General features: G+C 41.2%; 1 protein-coding gene across 13 annotated transcripts in view; it reads left to right on the top strand.

Annotated features, from left to right (window-relative positions):
- Positions 1 to 18,944, top strand: part of ERC2 (ELKS/RAB6-interacting/CAST family member 2) — a 539,768-nt gene that overhangs the window by 190,518 nt on the left and 330,306 nt on the right. For all 13 annotated transcript variants that reach the window (XR_014153136.1, XR_014153137.1, XM_081848843.1 and 10 more), the window contains one exon: positions 8,125 to 8,292. Coding sequence is in view for 11 of the 13 variants with exons in the window: in XM_081848843.1 (XP_081704969.1) it covers positions 8,125 to 8,292 (168 nt within the window). In the remaining 2 variants the exon portion in view is untranslated. The remainder of the gene's footprint in view (positions 1 to 8,124; positions 8,293 to 18,944) is intronic.

Raw genomic sequence — 18,944 nt, 5'->3', positions numbered from 1 at the left:
CCAAATAAACGAGTAGAAAGGGATCAAATCAGGCCACAACTTTATTGACTACAGATGAAGTGATTTGGTATTTATTTCTGGTCCGTCTGCCGGGAATGACATTAGGGTCGACCCGGCAGTGGGGATTCCTATGACTTTCTTCAAATAGGGGGATCCCCACAGGGATGCTGCCTTTAGGAGCATTGAGGTCCAAGCCCCTCGTCTGGGCTAATGGACAGAAGCAACTCCATCATGGATTCCTTTAATGGGACATCCTATTTGTGGAGGGGAAAGCGAGGGTACAACCTCATCCAACCAAGACTAAGGTTACTCAATGCTTAAACCGCCAAAGTTGTGACAATTGCTACAAGGTAAGCAAAATCTCCAGGTCATTGATAGGCACTGGTAGACAAATTCCTACCTGTCCCCCCAAAATACAGCGACCACTGCAGCCATAGCAAGGTCAATTCAATGAGTAAATGCAAAATTACAGGAGTGGGTGTGTGGGATGATCTGACAAAGAAGAGCTGGGTGGTGGGGACTGCCGTAGGCTGATTTAAATCCCCCAGGAGTGGACCTGAGGGAAGTCTGATTGTTCCCCCAGGACCGCTCCTGGATGGCCCGGCCCTCCACGCCAGGCTGCCACTGGCCAATTCAGCAGACTGACATGAGGCAGGTTTTCAAGCCAGAAGCTTGTGCTCTGGCAAGGAACACGCAGCTCTGCACCGTCAGGTGGGGTGGGGAAGCGCTGGCCACCCCACAATGCTGCCGCATCCATAAAAGTGGGTAAGCGGACCTACAAAATTTACTCTCACAGGATATAGTGATGGCTACCAACTTGGGTGGCTATAAAAAAGGCTTAGACAAATTCAGGGAGAATAAAGCTATCGGGATCTGCTAGGTATGGTGACTATGTTATGCCCCCAGTATCAAAGGCAGTATGGCTCTGAATGCCAGTTGCTGGGAACTGCACATGGAGATAGTGCTGCTGCACTCAGGTTCTCCATGGAGGTGTCCCATGCGCATCTGGTTGGCCACTGCGAGAACAAAGTGCTGGACTAGATAGGGGCTTTGGCTTGATCCAGCAGGAGGACTCTTCTTTCTTATGTTCTTATAATAATAAGTGGATCTGTCGGTAAGTCGCTGCCAGTGATTCTTCTAATTTCAGTTGTGATAACCAGTTTTCAATGCAACCTCAAAATGTGATAAATAGTGGCACCATTAGAAATGCATCTCTTTAATCATCAACCATATGGCTGTACAGCGGGTGGCGCTGTGGTCTAAACCACTGAGCCTCTTGAGCTTGCCAACTGGAAGGTCAGCGGTTCGAATCCACGTGACGGGGTGAGTTCCCGTTGCTCTGTCAACCTAGCAGTTTGAAATACAGTAATACCAGTGCAAGAAGATAAATAGGTACCACTGTGGTGGGAAGGTAAACAGTGTTTTCGTGTGCTCTGGCACTCGTCATGGTGTCCTGTTGTGCCAGAAGTGGTTTAGCCATGTCGGCCACATGACCTGGAAAGCTGTCTGTGGACAAATACCAGCTCCCTTGGCGAGATGAGCACCACACCCCATAGTCGCCTTTACCTTTTTACATCTGACTAAGCCTGTGCGGTACCAAATATGTGTCTGTGTGTATGCGCTTGTGTGTATGTGTGTTTTACACACACATACACTTTTCAGTTCATACATGGTGTGGACTGAGGAATATAATTCCATGTGTCCTGTGAAACATTTTTCCTGAAATCATCTTCCTATTTCATTAAAATTCCTTATGGGAAATCAGCCTACTACTTATCATGTTTTATACATTTGATTTAAAGTTTACTTGTTTAGGCTATTGGAGATTAGCATTAGGCTGTTGGAGATTATCATTTCAAATTTGGTACAATTCCTCAATGAGCCATATTATATTAACACTTTAGTAATTATATGTTTAACTTGCAAATATTGAAATATAGGAATAGATTGGATATCTACATCTTCATTGATTTATCTACAGCTTCTTAGTAGACCATATTGTAGTAGTCTCCTGAGTTCTATTAAGTCATACTCTTTCCAGATCTGAATATTCTCAATTCCCCCCCCCCCCCCCATTTCTTCATTACAGTAAATACCTGTATGCAGGGGAAATCCTGGACTTGTTTGCCTTTGTATATCTGCCAGATTTTGAATAAACTGCTTTACACAGGGGTTCACTCAGATGGCATCCAGATCTTTTCTACTTGGTAACTTTCCCAAAAGAAATAGCAAAATCTTTTGAGAATTCTATAATAAGATCTACACCTTTGACATCTCAGCAGACGAAAAGATCAAAGACAGGTTACGTTTCCTCACATCTTCAGTTAGGTTGAGTAAAGGAATTGAAGAATAAGAAGGTCCTAGGTGTGCATAGAATTTCAGGGGAACATGAGAATATATATTTTACATTCTTTATGCTTGTTTTTGTTAAGCATGTTGAACGAAGTAATGTACAATAAAAGCATACCTTTCCAAGATCTTGGGAAATAGCAGAAATTATTGTTGTTCACAAGGGAAAGATTTATTAAGCTAGTTACCCTCCTTTACCAGGATTTTAAGATATGGACTATCATCTAGGCCGAAAGATGAAACAAGATATCAGGCAGATATATTGTTAAAGATTTATTGAAGGTATAAAATTCCATACACATACCTATTGATCTAAGCTATTTAATATACTCCATTTAGAATCAGAAGGCCTACATGGAGCTTTACTTTGGATGTGGAAAAAGCAGTCGAGCATATGAAGTGGAACTATCTGTTTCAAGTATTATATAAATTTGATCTAGGGGGAGAGTTTGTTGCATGTATCAAAATGATATATGCAAAACCCATGGCTTATGATTTGGTAAAAAGAGCAACTCTGAAACTTTTAATTGTCTTGGAAGTACTCATCAGGGACCTCCACTATCCCCACTATTGTTTGCCATAGCAATACAGACCCTAGAATGAGGTTATCTGAATGAGTTTTCATTAAAGGGGTGAAAAATGGGGAAGGAAAAGATTGATTCTATGAGACTCTGTGGAAACTTTAAGGAATTTAGTAGAACTATTCAAAATGGCTCTTCCCTTCCTTTGGAAACAATGGGAGGTATGTTTTAGGATTAGACCTGTTCCTGAATGGTCAAAATCTGTGCCTAGTCCTCCAATTAATAGTCCTAACAGTCCCCTTTTCAGCTCTGCTGACGTCAGAGCTCTGACATTGATTGGGCCAGAGGATAAGAGGTTTCTGAAGTGGCAATAAAGGAGCAATCTGACACCAGATCTCTCTCTCTCTCTCTCTCTCTCTCTCTCTCTCTCTGATGTACATTCATTACTCATCATTCATCATTGTATTTGTATGCTTTCTATAGTTAAATCCATGCTCAGGGCGGCTTACAACATTAAAAAATACATAATTATAAACTTAACAGAAATAATCATAAACATATCAAAAAGTATACAACCAAATTGAACTATTTCAACATAAATCATAATAAGATATAAAAATAAAGATGCAAAAAATTAGTATCAGTAATAGCAACAATCTTTGGCGATCACTTGTAGCCGAGTAAGATTGGCTTTCATAAACATGGTTTTAACAATGAGTCTGTAAGTGACTGTGGAGGCCAATTCTGGATCCATACGTCCTTCCACAGTGGGGACATTGGTTCCCGGGCGGGAGTTGATCACTGTGTGGATATAGCAACAATGCCACCCCACAAACTCCCTAAACATCACCTCAGTAGCCTCAGCTTTCGTAGCTGGATTCAGTCAGGAACTGCGCCCTCCCAGTTCAGGAGAAAAAAGGCATGCAAGGCCTTCCAGGAATTACAGACAAGATGGTTTCTGATGTAGGAGCACTCTCTCTCTTTCTGACTATCTGGGAGCAATAAAAAAGCCTATCATTTTTGCTTAAAATCAGCGTTGGCACAAGATGGATTGGGGCTTCTTTTTAAGTATGATGTATGATTACCTGTCTTTTCTCCCATCCTTAACTAATGGCAGCTTGAGGAGAAAATTTAATTTCCTAAAAAAACAAAAAAAAAATCTGTATGGAAATTCTTAATTTGAATGAGGATTAAAAACTTGCATTTCTTTAAAAGTGTGAGTTTTAAAGCTTGCTTTTTGAGCCAAGAACTGTGCCAGAGCATTTGCAAAGTGTGAAAGCTGGTGGATAACTGAGTTCCACCCTGCACATTAGTCCAGAAGGTGTGGATCGGTTCAGTTCATAACTGGAATGTACCAAGATCAAATTCCTCATGCATTCTTATTCTCTCCTTGTGCGTTAAATAGGCAAGAATTCTAAAAGAAGAAGCCAAAGCGCCAAACAGCTTTTCCATACAGTACTTAACTTTTATTTTGTGTCAAAAGTGTGCCAGGTGCTTTTCGTAACCTACTGCGTTGAATTCTTCTTGTGCGTCTTATTGAAAGATGTGTGATTCTTTCTTTTTTTAAAAAAAGAAGACGGAAACTAACGATATTATTGCATCGAGCTTTTGCAAAGTGAAGAATGTCACTCTGAGCCACTTTTCAGTTGACACATCTGCATGGCCAGTGATGAATTAAGAAATGACGTAATGCTTGCTTAGTACATAGCTGATGCCCATATTGGAAGTGGCTGGATACAGTTCAGGCAAAGGGAGTTTGGTTGCTGGGAAATCCATTCCCTCTACCCCACTCCATGATTGCATAAAGCTGCAAGAGAAATTACAGGCAGGAAGAACAACCAGCATTCCATGTCTCATTTGTCCCTTGAAGAACACGTCTGCACGCACAAGACCACACACAAGAGTGTGCGTACGGACTAGTTGTTCCCTAGTGGTATTGCCATATTCATTGCTCTGCCTGTTTTCAACCAGGACTACTCATACTTCATAGTGTTTTAGGAAGGCAGCTGTGCAACAGAGCTAGTACTGCTTACACCTGGGAAAATAAAGCAAGCAAATGCTGGACTGTAGCTGGGGGAATGTGAGCTTCAAAATCAACTGCTGCTCCAACTTCAGTCCCATTTGGGCTTGCAGGCAGTAAAGAGAAGTGGGCCTTCCTTCCCATGAGAGAAGATAGGAAGATTTGGATACCTTTAGCAATGGTGTATTAGTGGGGGGGGGGGAGGGGACGCGGGTGGCACTGTGGGTTAAACCGCAGAGCCTAGGACTTGTCGATCAGAAGGTCGGCAGTTCGAATCCCCGTGACGGGGTGAGCTCCCGTTGCTTGGTCCCTGCTCCTGCCAACCTAGCAGTTCAAAAGCACATCAAATGCAAGTAGATAAATAGGTACCGCTCTGGCGGGAAGGTAAACGGCGTTTCCGTGCGCTGCTCTGGTTCGCCAGAAGCGGCTTAGTCGTGCTGGCCACATGACCCGGAAGCTGTACGCCGGCTCCCTCAGCCAATAAAGCAAGATGAGCACCGCAACCCCAGAGTCGGCCACGACTGGACCTAATGGTCAGGGGTGCCTTTACCTTTACCTTTTATTAGTGAAAAAATGCTCAATAATATAAAAACTTAACAAATTTGAGGTTTTTAATAATAGTTATAAGATGGATCTCATCAAAAGATGGTAGCCTTAATGGCTAAATCTAGTGTGTTTAGAATACAGACAGTTTTAAGCCCCAAGTGATAGTATTCAAAAATAATGAGAAATTAGGACTTATTTTACTGTCATGGTTATTCTCTGAATACCAGAACATCTAGCTGGCATGAATAAGATCACTTCTGCCTGAACATTTGCTGTCGTCTAGCACACTTTTTTTAGCTTGCTGTATGGCATTTCCAGGCTGAGTCTGCAGACAGGTGCCTGTTTCTAGAAGCTTTGATGGGCTGCAGAGAAAGGATGTTTGCCATTCCTGCCACCTCCTGCCTTGTTGGACTCGTCACCTACTCTGCTCTTGTATCTCCTGTGGAGCAAAACTCAAATCCTGCTCATTGCGGAGCTTTGAAAGTGACAGATACCAGCCAGTTTGCTTCTAGGTCCAATTCAGAGTGCTTGTTTTGACCTTTATAGTCCTAAATAGCTCGGGATCTTGATTATCTTAGGCAGTAAGTTTACCCCCATGCAGACCCTCCCTGCAGGATTTAAGATCTTTTCCAGCAGTTCTGCTCCAGGCTCCATCTTATATAATGACCGGATTAGGCTCTACTGGGAGCCATGCCTTCTCTGTGGTCATCTCACACTCTGCCTTGTTGTTTTTTTTGGAAATCTGTGTGTTCTTTTCTTTCATATTTTTATTTTGGATGCCATTTCTCCCTAGTTCTGTGGACTGTGGTGATTCTCTTGCTGTTTTGTTGATTGATTGACTTGATTTTTTTTTTATTTGAATGCTCTTTTTACTGCTTTACTGTGAAATTATATGAATAGTATTGTAAAATCATTTAAATAAAAATAAATAAAATATTTCCTGGTTGAGATCTGGTAACTGTGCTTGGAAATCTCTGTGAAGTGCTACACTACAAAGAAGAGGGAAAAGAGAAATACATGAGGCTTTTCCCAGCACACAGTCACCCTGATGGGCAATTGAAAATATAAACCTTTGAAAGTTGGGTTTTTGTTCTTTTGTACAAGAACTATTAAAATAAATGGTCTTATATTCATAGGTGGCACATATCAATTTTCTAATATTGTTTCATATGAACGCTTGCCTGTTCTCATAATAATGAAGCATTAATTTTTATTCACAGATGATGCTGATGATATTCTTATCCAGAATCATGTAATAAAAAGAAAATATCTAAATGTCATTGAACTCATTGTACATCTTTCCCCCAGTGTATGAGGAAATGAACTCAACCATTTCAAGAACAGGAAGAAACATGCATCATGAGATCTAATAGATCATCCAAATTAGTCCCAAATTGACTTTCAGAAATAGATTTGGAGAGCTTTTTGTTCAGAGCAAGTTTAGCATCACAAAACTCAGAACGGAACATGGAATAAATAAGGCTTCACACATCTCCCCCATCCCTTGAAACATGCTGCTTTCAAACCAATAAGCAATAATTAATGTGAATATTCTCACCTGATTGTGCTTTTCTGTGTTTTAAAAGATCAAGGTAGTATTAATATGTAGTTAGGACAGCTGTGGCATGTGAAATCGGGGTGCTGCAATAGTGCTGCCCTCCTAGCTGCAGAAATGTTGAGACTTAACAGGACTGGGTGAGACCTGGTGATTGTCTCACTGTTGCCCCTCCACAATCAGTTGCAATGATTGTGGAGGGCAGTGATATAGTTACACCCACCTCACATATTGCAGCTGAGTTAGAGTGTTGGACTAGGGTTTAAATCCCCACTTAGTCTAAAAGCTCACTGGGTGATCTTGGGAAAGTGACTGGAGAACTGCACTGCAAAATTCAGAGAAGTGTGAATTTTGAAGGATGCCTATTGTCAGGGAACTGCCATCGGCTCAGAGGCGAGAAATAGAAGGGCAGTTGTGTTACAGGAAGCCTCCGAAAATCTTGCGAAGCAGTTCCTCTTCCAGGGAGGAGGAAAACCCCACCTCCAGTGGGGAAGAGGTGCAAGGACCAGAGGATGCTGGTGGGAGCCTTAACACCGCTCCTGAGCAAGCCGGACAGGAGGGAAACACACTCTTGCCATCGCCCATCCTAAGCAGTAGCTTAGGGCACAAAGAGGGAAGGAGAAGGTTGGGGGTAACTAAACTCTTATGTTGGGGGAGGTCCAACAAAAGACCACTCCCGGATTCTGCTAGCAATTGAGCCAGACATGAGCTTTGGGGCTCTTCACTGTAAATAGTTTGCACCTAAATAAAGCCTGTAAAACACAGGTTGGAGTTCTGCCTGGTTACTCTCGAGCAACTGCAACAGCCACCTGACACCTATGTTCAGTTCATGTATTGTTCATACAAGTGTGCATTAGGCAGGTTTGCCTTTAAAGGAGCAGTCAATTGCATTTGTCCCTCATCCCTATGCCCTCCCAAACATGATTTGCACATTTTTTTCAAATAAAAAAAAAACGCAGAGAACTACAGGATTAGGATGGTAAGTGCTCAACAACCTGTAACACTGTATGGAAACCACAGCCTAAAATGTGTCTTATAAATATTTTAAACAAACAAACAAACACAACTTAATCACAATATAATGGCATTTTTAAAATCTATTAACACTCCCACATGTTCATATTTTATTATAGGTTGATGCCTTGAGATTACGTTTAGAAGAAAAAGAAAGTTTTCTTAATAAAAAAACCAAACAACTGCAAGACCTCACAGAAGAAAAGGGAACTCTGGCTGGAGAAATTCGAGATATGAAAGACATGTTAGAAGTCAAAGAAAGAAAAATCAATGTTCTTCAAAAAAAGGTAAGTGGCATGACAAGGCCCATAAGGCAATCAAAGAAATATTTTTGATGGAGATGACAAGATCAGGGGGAAAGTAAGTGGAAGCATGGGAAGGCGAAAGTTAAAATGCAGTGACCACAATAAAAAAAACAAAATTTTGGAAGTGAGAATGGAGAGAATCTACATTTTTATAGACTGATTTCCCCTCTTACTTTTTCTTTGTAGTTCATCCATACTTCTTACACTTGCATGTTTTGAGGGAGGTTGCCATCAAACCTACGATCTTAGATGGTCTTATAAGTCATTGCAGTTCTTTTGAGTTCATCTTTCTCCCAAATGAAAGTTTTCACAAAACTGTTGCTTCCATTTGGTGGCAGTACCTCTTCTGCTTTTATTAGCAAAGTAATTTAGGAGAAAGATGAAGATTTGCCCCCTTCCATCCCCCACCCCAAATATTTTTCTACTTCTGCAACCATTGTGGTGCCTTTGAGCATGTGGTGTATCCTGTTGTTTCTTAATAGCTCCATTTTGACTACAACATAATCATTATAATTTAACAATTGAATTTGCTATTAGTTTAACAATTTAGTTTCACAGTTGAATTTCTATAATACAAAATGCATAATAAAACAAAAACAAACCAATAACCTCCCTACCACAAATACACATAAAGAGCCACAGAATGTTAATTATTCAGGTTGAAGAGAAAAGTTTTCGCCAGGTGCCTAAAGGTATGTAATGAAGGCACCAGACGAACCTCCATGGGGAGAGCATTCCACAAATGGAGAGCAGAAAAGGCCCATTCTCTTGTTGCCACCCTCCTCTCGTGGAGGAGGCACATGAAGAAGGGCCTCAGTTTATGAAAGCAGAGTCTGGGTTGGTTCACATGGGGGGAGACGGTCCTTGAGGTATTGTGGTCCTGAGCCGTTTAAGGATTTATGGGTTAAAACCAGCACTTTGAATTGGGCCAAGAAACTACCGTAATTGGCAGCCAGTGCAGTAGGACCAGGGTCAGTTTAATATGCTCAAACTCTCTTACCCAAGTGAGCAACCTGGCCATCAAATTCTGTGCCAGCTGAAGTTTCCAAACCATCTTCAGAGGAAGACCCTACTAGGGAACAAATAGAGTCCCACTTCCATGTTATAATTTGTCTCAAACTGAAATCCAGCATATTCTTGTGTGTGTTTTCTGTGATCAAGAAATTGTTGGGAAATGCATTACTCAAACAAATTATAGGTGTATATGTTTAAGATGAGAGGCTAAAAACTTGCTTACTTTTCAGGAAAGATTTTCATAATAGCACACACAAGTCACTTTTTTTTTTTTACTCACATGTTCAAACAGATGTTCCCTGCAAATCTAGTGCTTTAAATGGTATAGTAAGAATAAAAGATCAGAAAAAATGTTATTTGGAGGGAAAACTCCCAGGTTATGACTATAGTTTCCTATGTGGCCTTCAGGAGTACATGATTTATTTTCAACAGATGGTGTGATAAATTCATTCGCAGATGATTTATCTGAAGAAAGTTTTAACTGAAACATTATCCTCTTTCTCCTCCAATTGTTTAAGTAAATTCATATCATTATACTATAAAGAAAACGTTCACTGTTTATTTTCCTTAGGTCTAGTGTGCAGTCCCCAAGTTAGACATTCAGTAGTTTTCCATTTAAAACTGCAGTCTTCTTTCTCTTTTTTTTAAAAAGCAGCATTAAAAAATTGGTCTCCTTACTGAGTCCATCAGCATTTAGACTGATTATAGAACATGCCTTCCTTTTTAAAAGCTGTTTCCTCTTGGCTTTATCCAGAGAGCTGTCTCTCCCTTCCCCCAGCACCCAGTAAATTATGCTGTCCTTTGTAATTTCATATAGTGGCACAGAGGCTTCCTTGTCTATTTAATGTTATGACATCCATTTTTTTGAAAATCTGCTGTATCCCACAGTCCTGATCATAGAAGGACTTCTGTGGCCTACTGTGCCATTTTTGGAGATGCTGAAGATAATTTCTTGCCTTAACCTTCTGATGAACCCTTCCAAATTCTGATAACAACTGACTTTGGCAACTCTCTCTCAATTTTTATTGAGAAGCTAACTTCTGAATAATGCTAAACCAGGGGCCATAGGTCAGTGGTGGAACATCTGCTTCGCTGAAGAACAGCCTAGGATCTCCAGTTAAAAGATCAGGGAGCAGATAATGGGGAGGACCTTTCCACCTGAGAATTTGGGAAAGCTACTGCCAATCAAAGGGATGCGGGTGGCGTTGTGGTCTAAACCACTGAGCCTCTTGGGCTTGTCGATCAGAAGGTCGGCGGATCGAATCCCTGCAATGGGGTGAGCTCCCGTTGCTCGGTCCCAGCTCCTGCCAACCTAGCAGTTTGAAAGCACGCCCAAAAAGTGCTAGTAGATAAATAGGTACTGCTCTGGTGTGAAGGAAAATGGTGTTTCCGTGTGTTGTTCTGGTTTCGGTGTTCCGTTGCGCCAGAAGCAGCTTAGTCATTCTGGCCACATGACACGGAAAAACTGTCTGCGGACAAATGCTGGCTCCCTTGGCCTGTAAAGCGAGATCAGCGCCGCAACCCCAGAGCCATCTGCAACTGGACTTAACTGTCAGTGGTCCTTTACCATTTTTTTTTGTGTTTTGTTTTTTTACTGCCAATCAGAGTTGATGATGTTGGACTAGATGGGCTAGTGGCCTCCCTGGTGCGTTCATGTGCCTCATTGTCTTTACCCCCCCCCTGAAAACCATGGGTTTATCTTACTAGGTTTTCCCCCTCATTATTTCTTTCCAACTTTTAACCTTCTTTCTTTATATGCTTCTGTTGATGCCATGGTGTCATGTAGCACCTTTCTGAATGCTTCCTTTCTCCCAGTTGGGTAGAGATCAAGCAGGATTGCTTCAAAACAGAAGGAAAAATCTCTGTCCAGTACTAAAGAGGGCTTCCAAGACAGTTTTGACCACAGAGTCATTAATGCCCACAGAGGCCTATCCCCTGTAATGAACAGGAGGCTATCTATCTCAGTTTTCTCTACACTGATTGGCAGCAGCCTTCCAGGATTTCAGACAGTATTCTTTCCCAACTCTACCTGGAAATGCCAGAGATTGAACTGTCAGCGCTACAGGTGAAGGATGGAATGTACAATTCTTAGATGGCTCCCCCCCCCCGACTGTGTTGCCTCTGAATAGTATGTTAATATCAGAAGTGCAGTTTAATATTCCTTACAGGCCCTTTGGCATCAGCATTTAGTGCTATGACAAACTGGACGTGCGGATTACATGTTTGTGTACAATCTGGCTGCTCTTTCACCTTATGTGTACCAGTTTAGCGTGGAAAAGTATCCTTACCAATTGTTGTACCTTTTGTGCTTGCAAACAAGGGAATCTTCTGAAACTTTTTATGATGAGCTTTCTTTGTGTGGGACCCACTTGTTCTGGTGACCCACTCACAGTGTTGCCTGTCTCAATACGTAAGTATGGATCCTACTTCCCCAGAGCCCCCTGCCAAAACTCAGGAATAATTCTCAAAGGAAGAATTTCCATAACTGATAACTATAGAAGTTTCTTAACATTCCTTGATTCATTTTGCCTTTGCGGATTTATGGACACTATAGCCTTAGTTTTGCCACTGTGTTTTGAAATGAATTTGTACGCAAACATGAATGAAAGTGGAGGATGTTGCTATTAGGCTTTTTTTGAGCATAAGAAATTTGGGGAAATAGCTGGAGGCAGACTTTTGTTTTGTTTTGTAGAGGATAGGAATGTGATAATAAAAAAGGGATTAAAATAGTACTCACTTTCACCTACAAAGCTTTCCACATTAAATTATTATGGTTCCCATACTTAATGGCTAGAGGCTCATAACTAATGAAGTGCTATATGACATATTGCCCTAACCTACAAGCCAATTAGAGTTAGCAGTAGGTGTCATAAAACCATAGCTATAATGTAATGTTTGGAATTGGAATGCTTGAGCTGAGCCTTGTATGCTTGGTAGGTACTGCCCTGCTTGGATTAAAACTGAAGGTATGTGGCCCAGAGTCAGTTAGTAAAATTCTATGCCAGAACAACATGTAGTTCTTAAACTTGGATTAAACTGTCAAACAATTTACAGCAGTGTTAACTTGGGCTTGAGTGCCGCTGAGCAATCTTCATTCTGTGTCATTACCACCCACTGTAAAAAGAGGTGACTTTTGCAAAAAACAACAACCCCAAAACAAAATTAAACTGTCGGGAGCTCTGATTAGAGCAGGGTCCCTGTGTTTACTTTTGACTTGGAAAAGTCATCATGAGATTATTCTAGCTCGTCATTCATGTCAGAGGACAAATCGTTCTTACGAGTGCACCCCCATGTGGTAACAGCTGGTATTTACCATGCCAAGTGAAAGTCTAAGTCTGTGTGCAGACTTCGGCCTTTGAAACATTGTGGTTGGGGTTTTTCTAAAAGCCATTGCCTTGCAAGTGTCCACACCTGCAAGCTATGCAGGTAGCATGAGCAGTTGTTAAATTATTGTCATCTGTACATGCAGAGATACGTCCTCTGTGGCTAGTGCTCATTTGTTCCTTTGCTCACACCTTTCTTAATGCCCTCTGTGCTCCCCACACCCTGCTGCAAGTTTACGGATATACCGGAATCTGGGCTGCATCCAAACTAATGCTGACACAGAGTAGACCAATCAAAATTCATGGTCCTGGGTTAGCTGTATGTACAGTGGCACCTTGGTTTACAAACTTAATCTGTTCTGGAAGTCTGTTCTTAAACCAAAGCTTTCTAAAACCAAGGCGTGCTTTCCCATAGCAGCGGGGGACTCAGTTTACAAATGGAACACACTCAACATGTTATATATCTGTTATATCTCTTATATCTCTTATATCTGTTATATAACTGTTATATCTGATCCCTGTATATAACTGTTATATCTGATCCCTGTTCTACCAGTTAATTCCACTGGGGTTGTTGAGAATTCTTACAAGGCAACAAACAATATGTACAAATTGGGTACACCTCAAATCTCTTGGACTGCCACCATAAGCAAGCAATGATTGCAACATGAAGTTGATAATAACTTTGGGATTTTGATAAATTTAGTGGGATTAAATAATAATAATAATAATAATAATAATAATAATAATAATAATATGCTATGGCAGAAACCAGTGCCTTTCCAATTGTGTTTAAATACAGGAGAGAAAGAGATCACGGTGGTTGTTTCCGCCCACCCTTTTAAAGAGCAAAACATTAGTGAAACTTATTCAACTTCCAAATATTGAAATATTCGTATTCTGATATATGGGGGGACGGACGGACTTCTCATTTGAGATTAAGTTCGCACAAAGCCTTAGACTTTAACCTGGCATGGTAAATACCAGCATTTGAGAGTACTGAAAAGTGATGTTTTGACATTTTTTTCCAAGCATATTTTTTTTAATGGCCTTTTGCTCATCTTTCTGCTTATTTTCGGCTCTCTTTAAAATTTAACTTGCCAATTTAATTTCCCACTTAATTTGACTGGCTGTGGTGACACATCCTATTCTGCCAGTAGTGTAGCAAAGCTAGGTCTGATGATGATGATGTCATAGGCTCCCATAAACAAAATCACACTTGGTGCCATAATAAGCAGTTAAATGGCAATAGGAGGCAGGGTCCTGGGCGAACTAAAGGGCACTGAATAGCATTGAAGGAAGAGTGAGTGAGATCAGGGGTGGCCCGTGGAATTGCTGCCTCCTGCCGCCTCCTCCTCTCGCTGCCAGTGCACCCCACCCCTACCACTTCCACTTCCACTGTGCCCCGGCTCTTGCCCAAACTGGACTTGGGGCTTTCCCCCAAGCATTACCACTCAGCTTTTCCTCTGGACAGGGAAGCCGGTTGGCATTGTGGCACACAGGAATTGCACGGCAGAAAACCCTCTCACTGGCAGGGGGGGGGCGGAGGGCGGAGCACCATCTCTTGCACTTCTGCCACCTTAGGTGAGCGCTTCACCCTGCATCATGGTCAGGTCGGCTCTGGGTTAGATGAATATATTTCTGGTAAATGAGCAGCATTAAATATGCTAATTTTGAAGCATTCACTAATGTCAAAATTAGTGAATTTAACTACTGCCCTAAAAAGATCTGCACCTTCATTGACCTTTACAGCTGTGGACACATCAAGTACAGTGGTACCTCACAAGACGAATGCCTCGAAAGATGAAAAACTCGCAAAACGAAAGAGTTTTTCGTTTTTTGAGTTGCTTCACAAGACGGATTTCCCTATGGGCTTGCTTCGCAAGACGGAAACGTCTTGCAAGTTTGTTTCCTTTGTCTTGCAAGTTTGTTTCCTTTGTCTTGCAAGTTTGTTTCCTTTTTCTTAAAACCGTGCATTCACTTCGAGGAGCAACTCATAGTGTGGTAGCCTTTTTTGAGGTTTTTGAAGACTTTGGTGATTTTTGAAGCTTTTCCAAAGTCCGTGCTTCGCAAGACGAAAAAATCGCAAGACGAAAAAACTCGCGGAACGAATTAATTTCGTCTTGCGAGGCACCACTGTACATGTAACACCTTGTCTTGTTTTGCATAAGCAGGAGCTGCTTTGAGTTGAGGGAAGGATAAAATAAATTCCTTTTCAAGCACAAGAAGATTGATGTGAAGACAAAATGTATGTTTGATATAGTAAACTTAAAATGGATATTTCAGTCTGTATTTAACTATTCAGTTGAAGTATGGTATGACCTGATTACTTCTTTGAAACCTATCTAATATAAAATCATAAATAATTTTAGGTGTCTTGATTATGGTATATGATGTGATAGTTCATAACTGTCATCTCACTTGTCAGACATTAACGCGTGCTCCCAGCTACACTTTCTCTGTGACATTTTGGTGTTCGCAAGTTCAGTACAGTGGTACCTCGGGTTACATATGCTTCAGGTTACATACGCTTCAGGTTACAGACTCCGCTAACCCAGAAATAGTACCTCGGGTTAAGAACTTTGCTTCAGCATGAGAACAGAAATCATGCTCCGGCGGCGCAGCGGCAGCAAGAGGCCCCATTAGCTAAAGTGGTGCTTCAGGTTAAGAACAGTTTCAGGTTAAGAACAGGCCTCCAGAATGAATTAAGTACTCAACCTGAGGTACCACTGTACTGTCTAAGCCGTTTTAAAATACAGGGTGAGATGTGACTAAAGCCATTGTTGAAGGTCCATTGATTTGGTGGGTTTACTCTTGAATATGACTTGGGCTGCAATCTTACCCCACTTACCTTGGAGTAAGGTGTGTATGTGTGTATAAAACATTTTATGTACACTACTTAGAAATTCTGAATCTTAAGCAGTACAGTATATAAATACAGTACCTGAAGTAAATAGTCCCAAAGGACTTACAGCATGAGCCAAACCATATCCTCTCAAAAACAGGCTGAATATCACCTGTTTGAAATCTTATGAATGAAAATTTGAATTCATGTTGAGACGTTTTATCACCTGCAATAGAGATAGGAAATGGACTACTCATTTCATTACAGCAGCAGCTCTCTGGTGTGTCAAAAAGAGAATGATCTTAGCTCAGGTACTAGAGATCCTTTAGCCAGAAATAACAGAGAATGAAAACCTACAGGTAAAAAGAAATGGCAGCTTCAAAATATATAGTGGATCTATTGTGTGGGTGTTGGGGTGTGTGTACAAAATGAGTCTCATAGTTAAGTTATGGCAAAGGGTAGGTGGAATAGAATCTTAGTTTTCAATGTGTTTTCAAGGTCTTTTATTGTTGTTTGACTACCTGGGCTCCTTCGAAAGGCAGAGCGGGATAGAAATTTAATAAATGAATTATTGAATAGATATATATATCTCAGAAAGGAGAATTCTGACAAGATAAAGTAGGAGAGTGTGCCTTATTTGTTCTAAAGTTGTAGATGACTATTGGATTGGGGACTCATTGTGCAGGATGCACTGATACAGCTATAGCAGCGGTGATGCAGACCAGTCAGTGCTATACCAAATTTTAGCCTAGTAGGTTGTAATGTACCAGCTTTGTGAGCTTTATTTACTGGGGCTTGTATTTATAAATTGCTTCCAGTTTCCCCCCCATTTGTGCCCCTTCTTTGCTCAAGTCAGTATTGTGCTTTATAACAGCCTGGGCTGCTCACAGGGGCACAACTGGTAAGGTCCATTACCACACATTTCAAATATAACTGCAGTAGCTGTGTTTTGCTATATAAGACCAGAAATATATTTATATTTAAAATAAGTTTTATTGAAGGAATTGGATTTTCATTCTTGCCAAAACTTGTCGTGATTACCTTCTGCATTTATCTATGTTTGTTCATCCATTTTAAAATAATTAATTAATTCAATACTTTACACACCACCTTTCCAGTGGTATTGGATGTCCAAGGCGGATTACAGTAACAATATTAATAGCTGAAAGGCAAACAACATAACAATAAAAATAAGAGAAGGAGCCATTAAAACAGCAACAGCTGTAACACACACAAATATAAAGCAGCAACCTCTTGAGCAGCGTAAATAGATAAAAAAATATAGCAACTAAACTCACGTCTGAAGTAGATTAAAAGCTTCCTGGAATAAAAATGTTTTAGTGGGATACTGGAAGGCTAACAGAGAGGGGGCAAAGCAACTCTCCCCAGGCAGTGAGTTCTGAATCTTGGGTGTGGCCACGGAAAAGCTCTCCTGGCATGTTCCAGCATGAGGTTCAGCTGGACATGAGAACAGTCTCTCTCCTAGATTTTAATACTCAACATATTAATGTCTTAATGTTAGCGATCATGCATTCAACTCACTGTTTTCCATGTGAAGCCTCCAGTTACCCAGTGATTTTTTAAAAAATATACCATATTTTTCTGTGTATAAGACTAGCCCCCCCCCAAATGTCAAAAATTAGAGGGTGTCTTATACACGGGGCCATCTCCCCCTATTTTTTTAAATCTGAGTCCCCCAAAACAGGGGGCATCTTATACATGGGGACGTCTTATAGATGAAAAAATACGGCAGTATATTGAATCATTCTTAGAAAGGCATTACCCTTCACATCTGAAAATCATAAATAATTGACACAAAGACGTTAGAATACATATTTTAGATGTTTAGCTGTAATGATAAATGAGAGGGTTTTAAAAAATATTGCTAACTATATAGTCCTTCATTTGCATTATTGCTAGATGTAGACAGAACCTGCTGTCCAATTTGGTCAGATTGCTTCGATAATTTTCTTTTCGCCGAGTTAATATATGTGGTTGCAGAATGGTCTGTTTCACTAGGTAGAGGGGAGAAGAAAGCAATATTCAAAAGAGAATCTGAACCTTGTTTGCTTGAATATACACTTGAATATAATTTAAATACTTAATCAGATTCAATTCTAAGATCAAAGTGAGCTGGGCTGCATTCAGGTGTCCCATTTTCCCCCATTTTGGTTCTGAAATGTTAGGAAAATAGTTCCTTGGCTGGCCTCCACTCAACCTGAAAGCTGTGGAATGCATCTATTCCCTATCTTCACAACAGTTATGGCCACATTCATAACTTTGGCACAACAATCATATTGCCTGTTTTGTGGGTGTCTAGCTATGCTTGGAAAGCATTTATTTTGGACATCATTGCAACAGCCATAAAAATGCCAACATTTTAGAACTCTAGGGTCTCCCCCCCTGCCCCGCACGCTGTTGGCTGCAGTCATAAGTACATTTACTTGGTAGTAAGCTCCACTGATAACCATGAGACTTACTTCCAGATAAAGGTGGGTAGGATTGGGGTGTGAGGAGAGGATGAGTATTCCCAGATACGCTATGATGTTATCGGTATGGGCCTCTTTTGGCCAGCTTCCTCACAGCAGTTCATTTCTATGTTATGTTCCTGCTCTCCCTCATCTGAAGTCTGGCAACAGAAGCCAGGTCCCCAGAACAAGAGCGTTTTGACTCCCTCCTTTTCTCTTGACACAGTCTGCCCCAGAGCAGCTTTAACAACCTTGTAAAAATGTCAACTGGCTTGAGGGGAGCTCCCTCCCTAAGGCAAGTATCCTCTTGGCATTCTTTTCATGTCTTTCCTTGCTTTGAGTGCAATCAGTAGCCAGGTATTCTTCCTGTAATTACTATATACCTGCCTCTCATTCGTTGTCTAAAAAGAGAAAGCGTAGAATCTGCTAGTAACCAGACTTCACTGTAAATAATAACTGAGGACAGAGAGAGAGAGAGAGAGAGAGAGAGAGAGAGAGAGAGAGCTGCATATAATCAGCATTCTGTTGATACCTTGCTATAAAGCTCTGCATGACTTTGCCTAGCAGCTTCATGTAAATGTTAAATAACACAGGAGATAAGATGGACCACTGTGGCACCAAATTACCCTTTCCAGGACCACCACCTGGGCTTTATCTTCCAGGAATCGCTGGAGCTATTGGAACATAGTGCCTCCCTCTCTCTTTCACTTACAGGAAGGTACCATGGTTGATAGTCCTAAATGCTGCTTGGAGGTTCAATAACTGGATTAATAAGGTTCTGCTTTCCCTGCCTCTCTCCCAGTGCCATTCAACCACTATGTCTGCCAATATGCTTTCAATTTTAGAAGTTCGATTCAGAGCACAAGAAAAGCCCTGCTGGATCAAAGTAAAAGCATCAGCATCCACAGTGGCCAACCAGATGCAATAGAGCTTTCCTACTGCCAGTGGCGTAGCGTGGGGGGTGCAGGGGGGGCCGGCCGCACC

This window comes from Podarcis erhardii, assembly GCF_964252035.2.
Source record: "Podarcis erhardii genome assembly, chromosome: 2".
NCBI lineage: Eukaryota > Metazoa > Chordata > Lepidosauria > Squamata > Lacertidae > Podarcis > Podarcis erhardii.
This window is presented reverse-complemented; position numbering and strand designations above follow the sequence as displayed.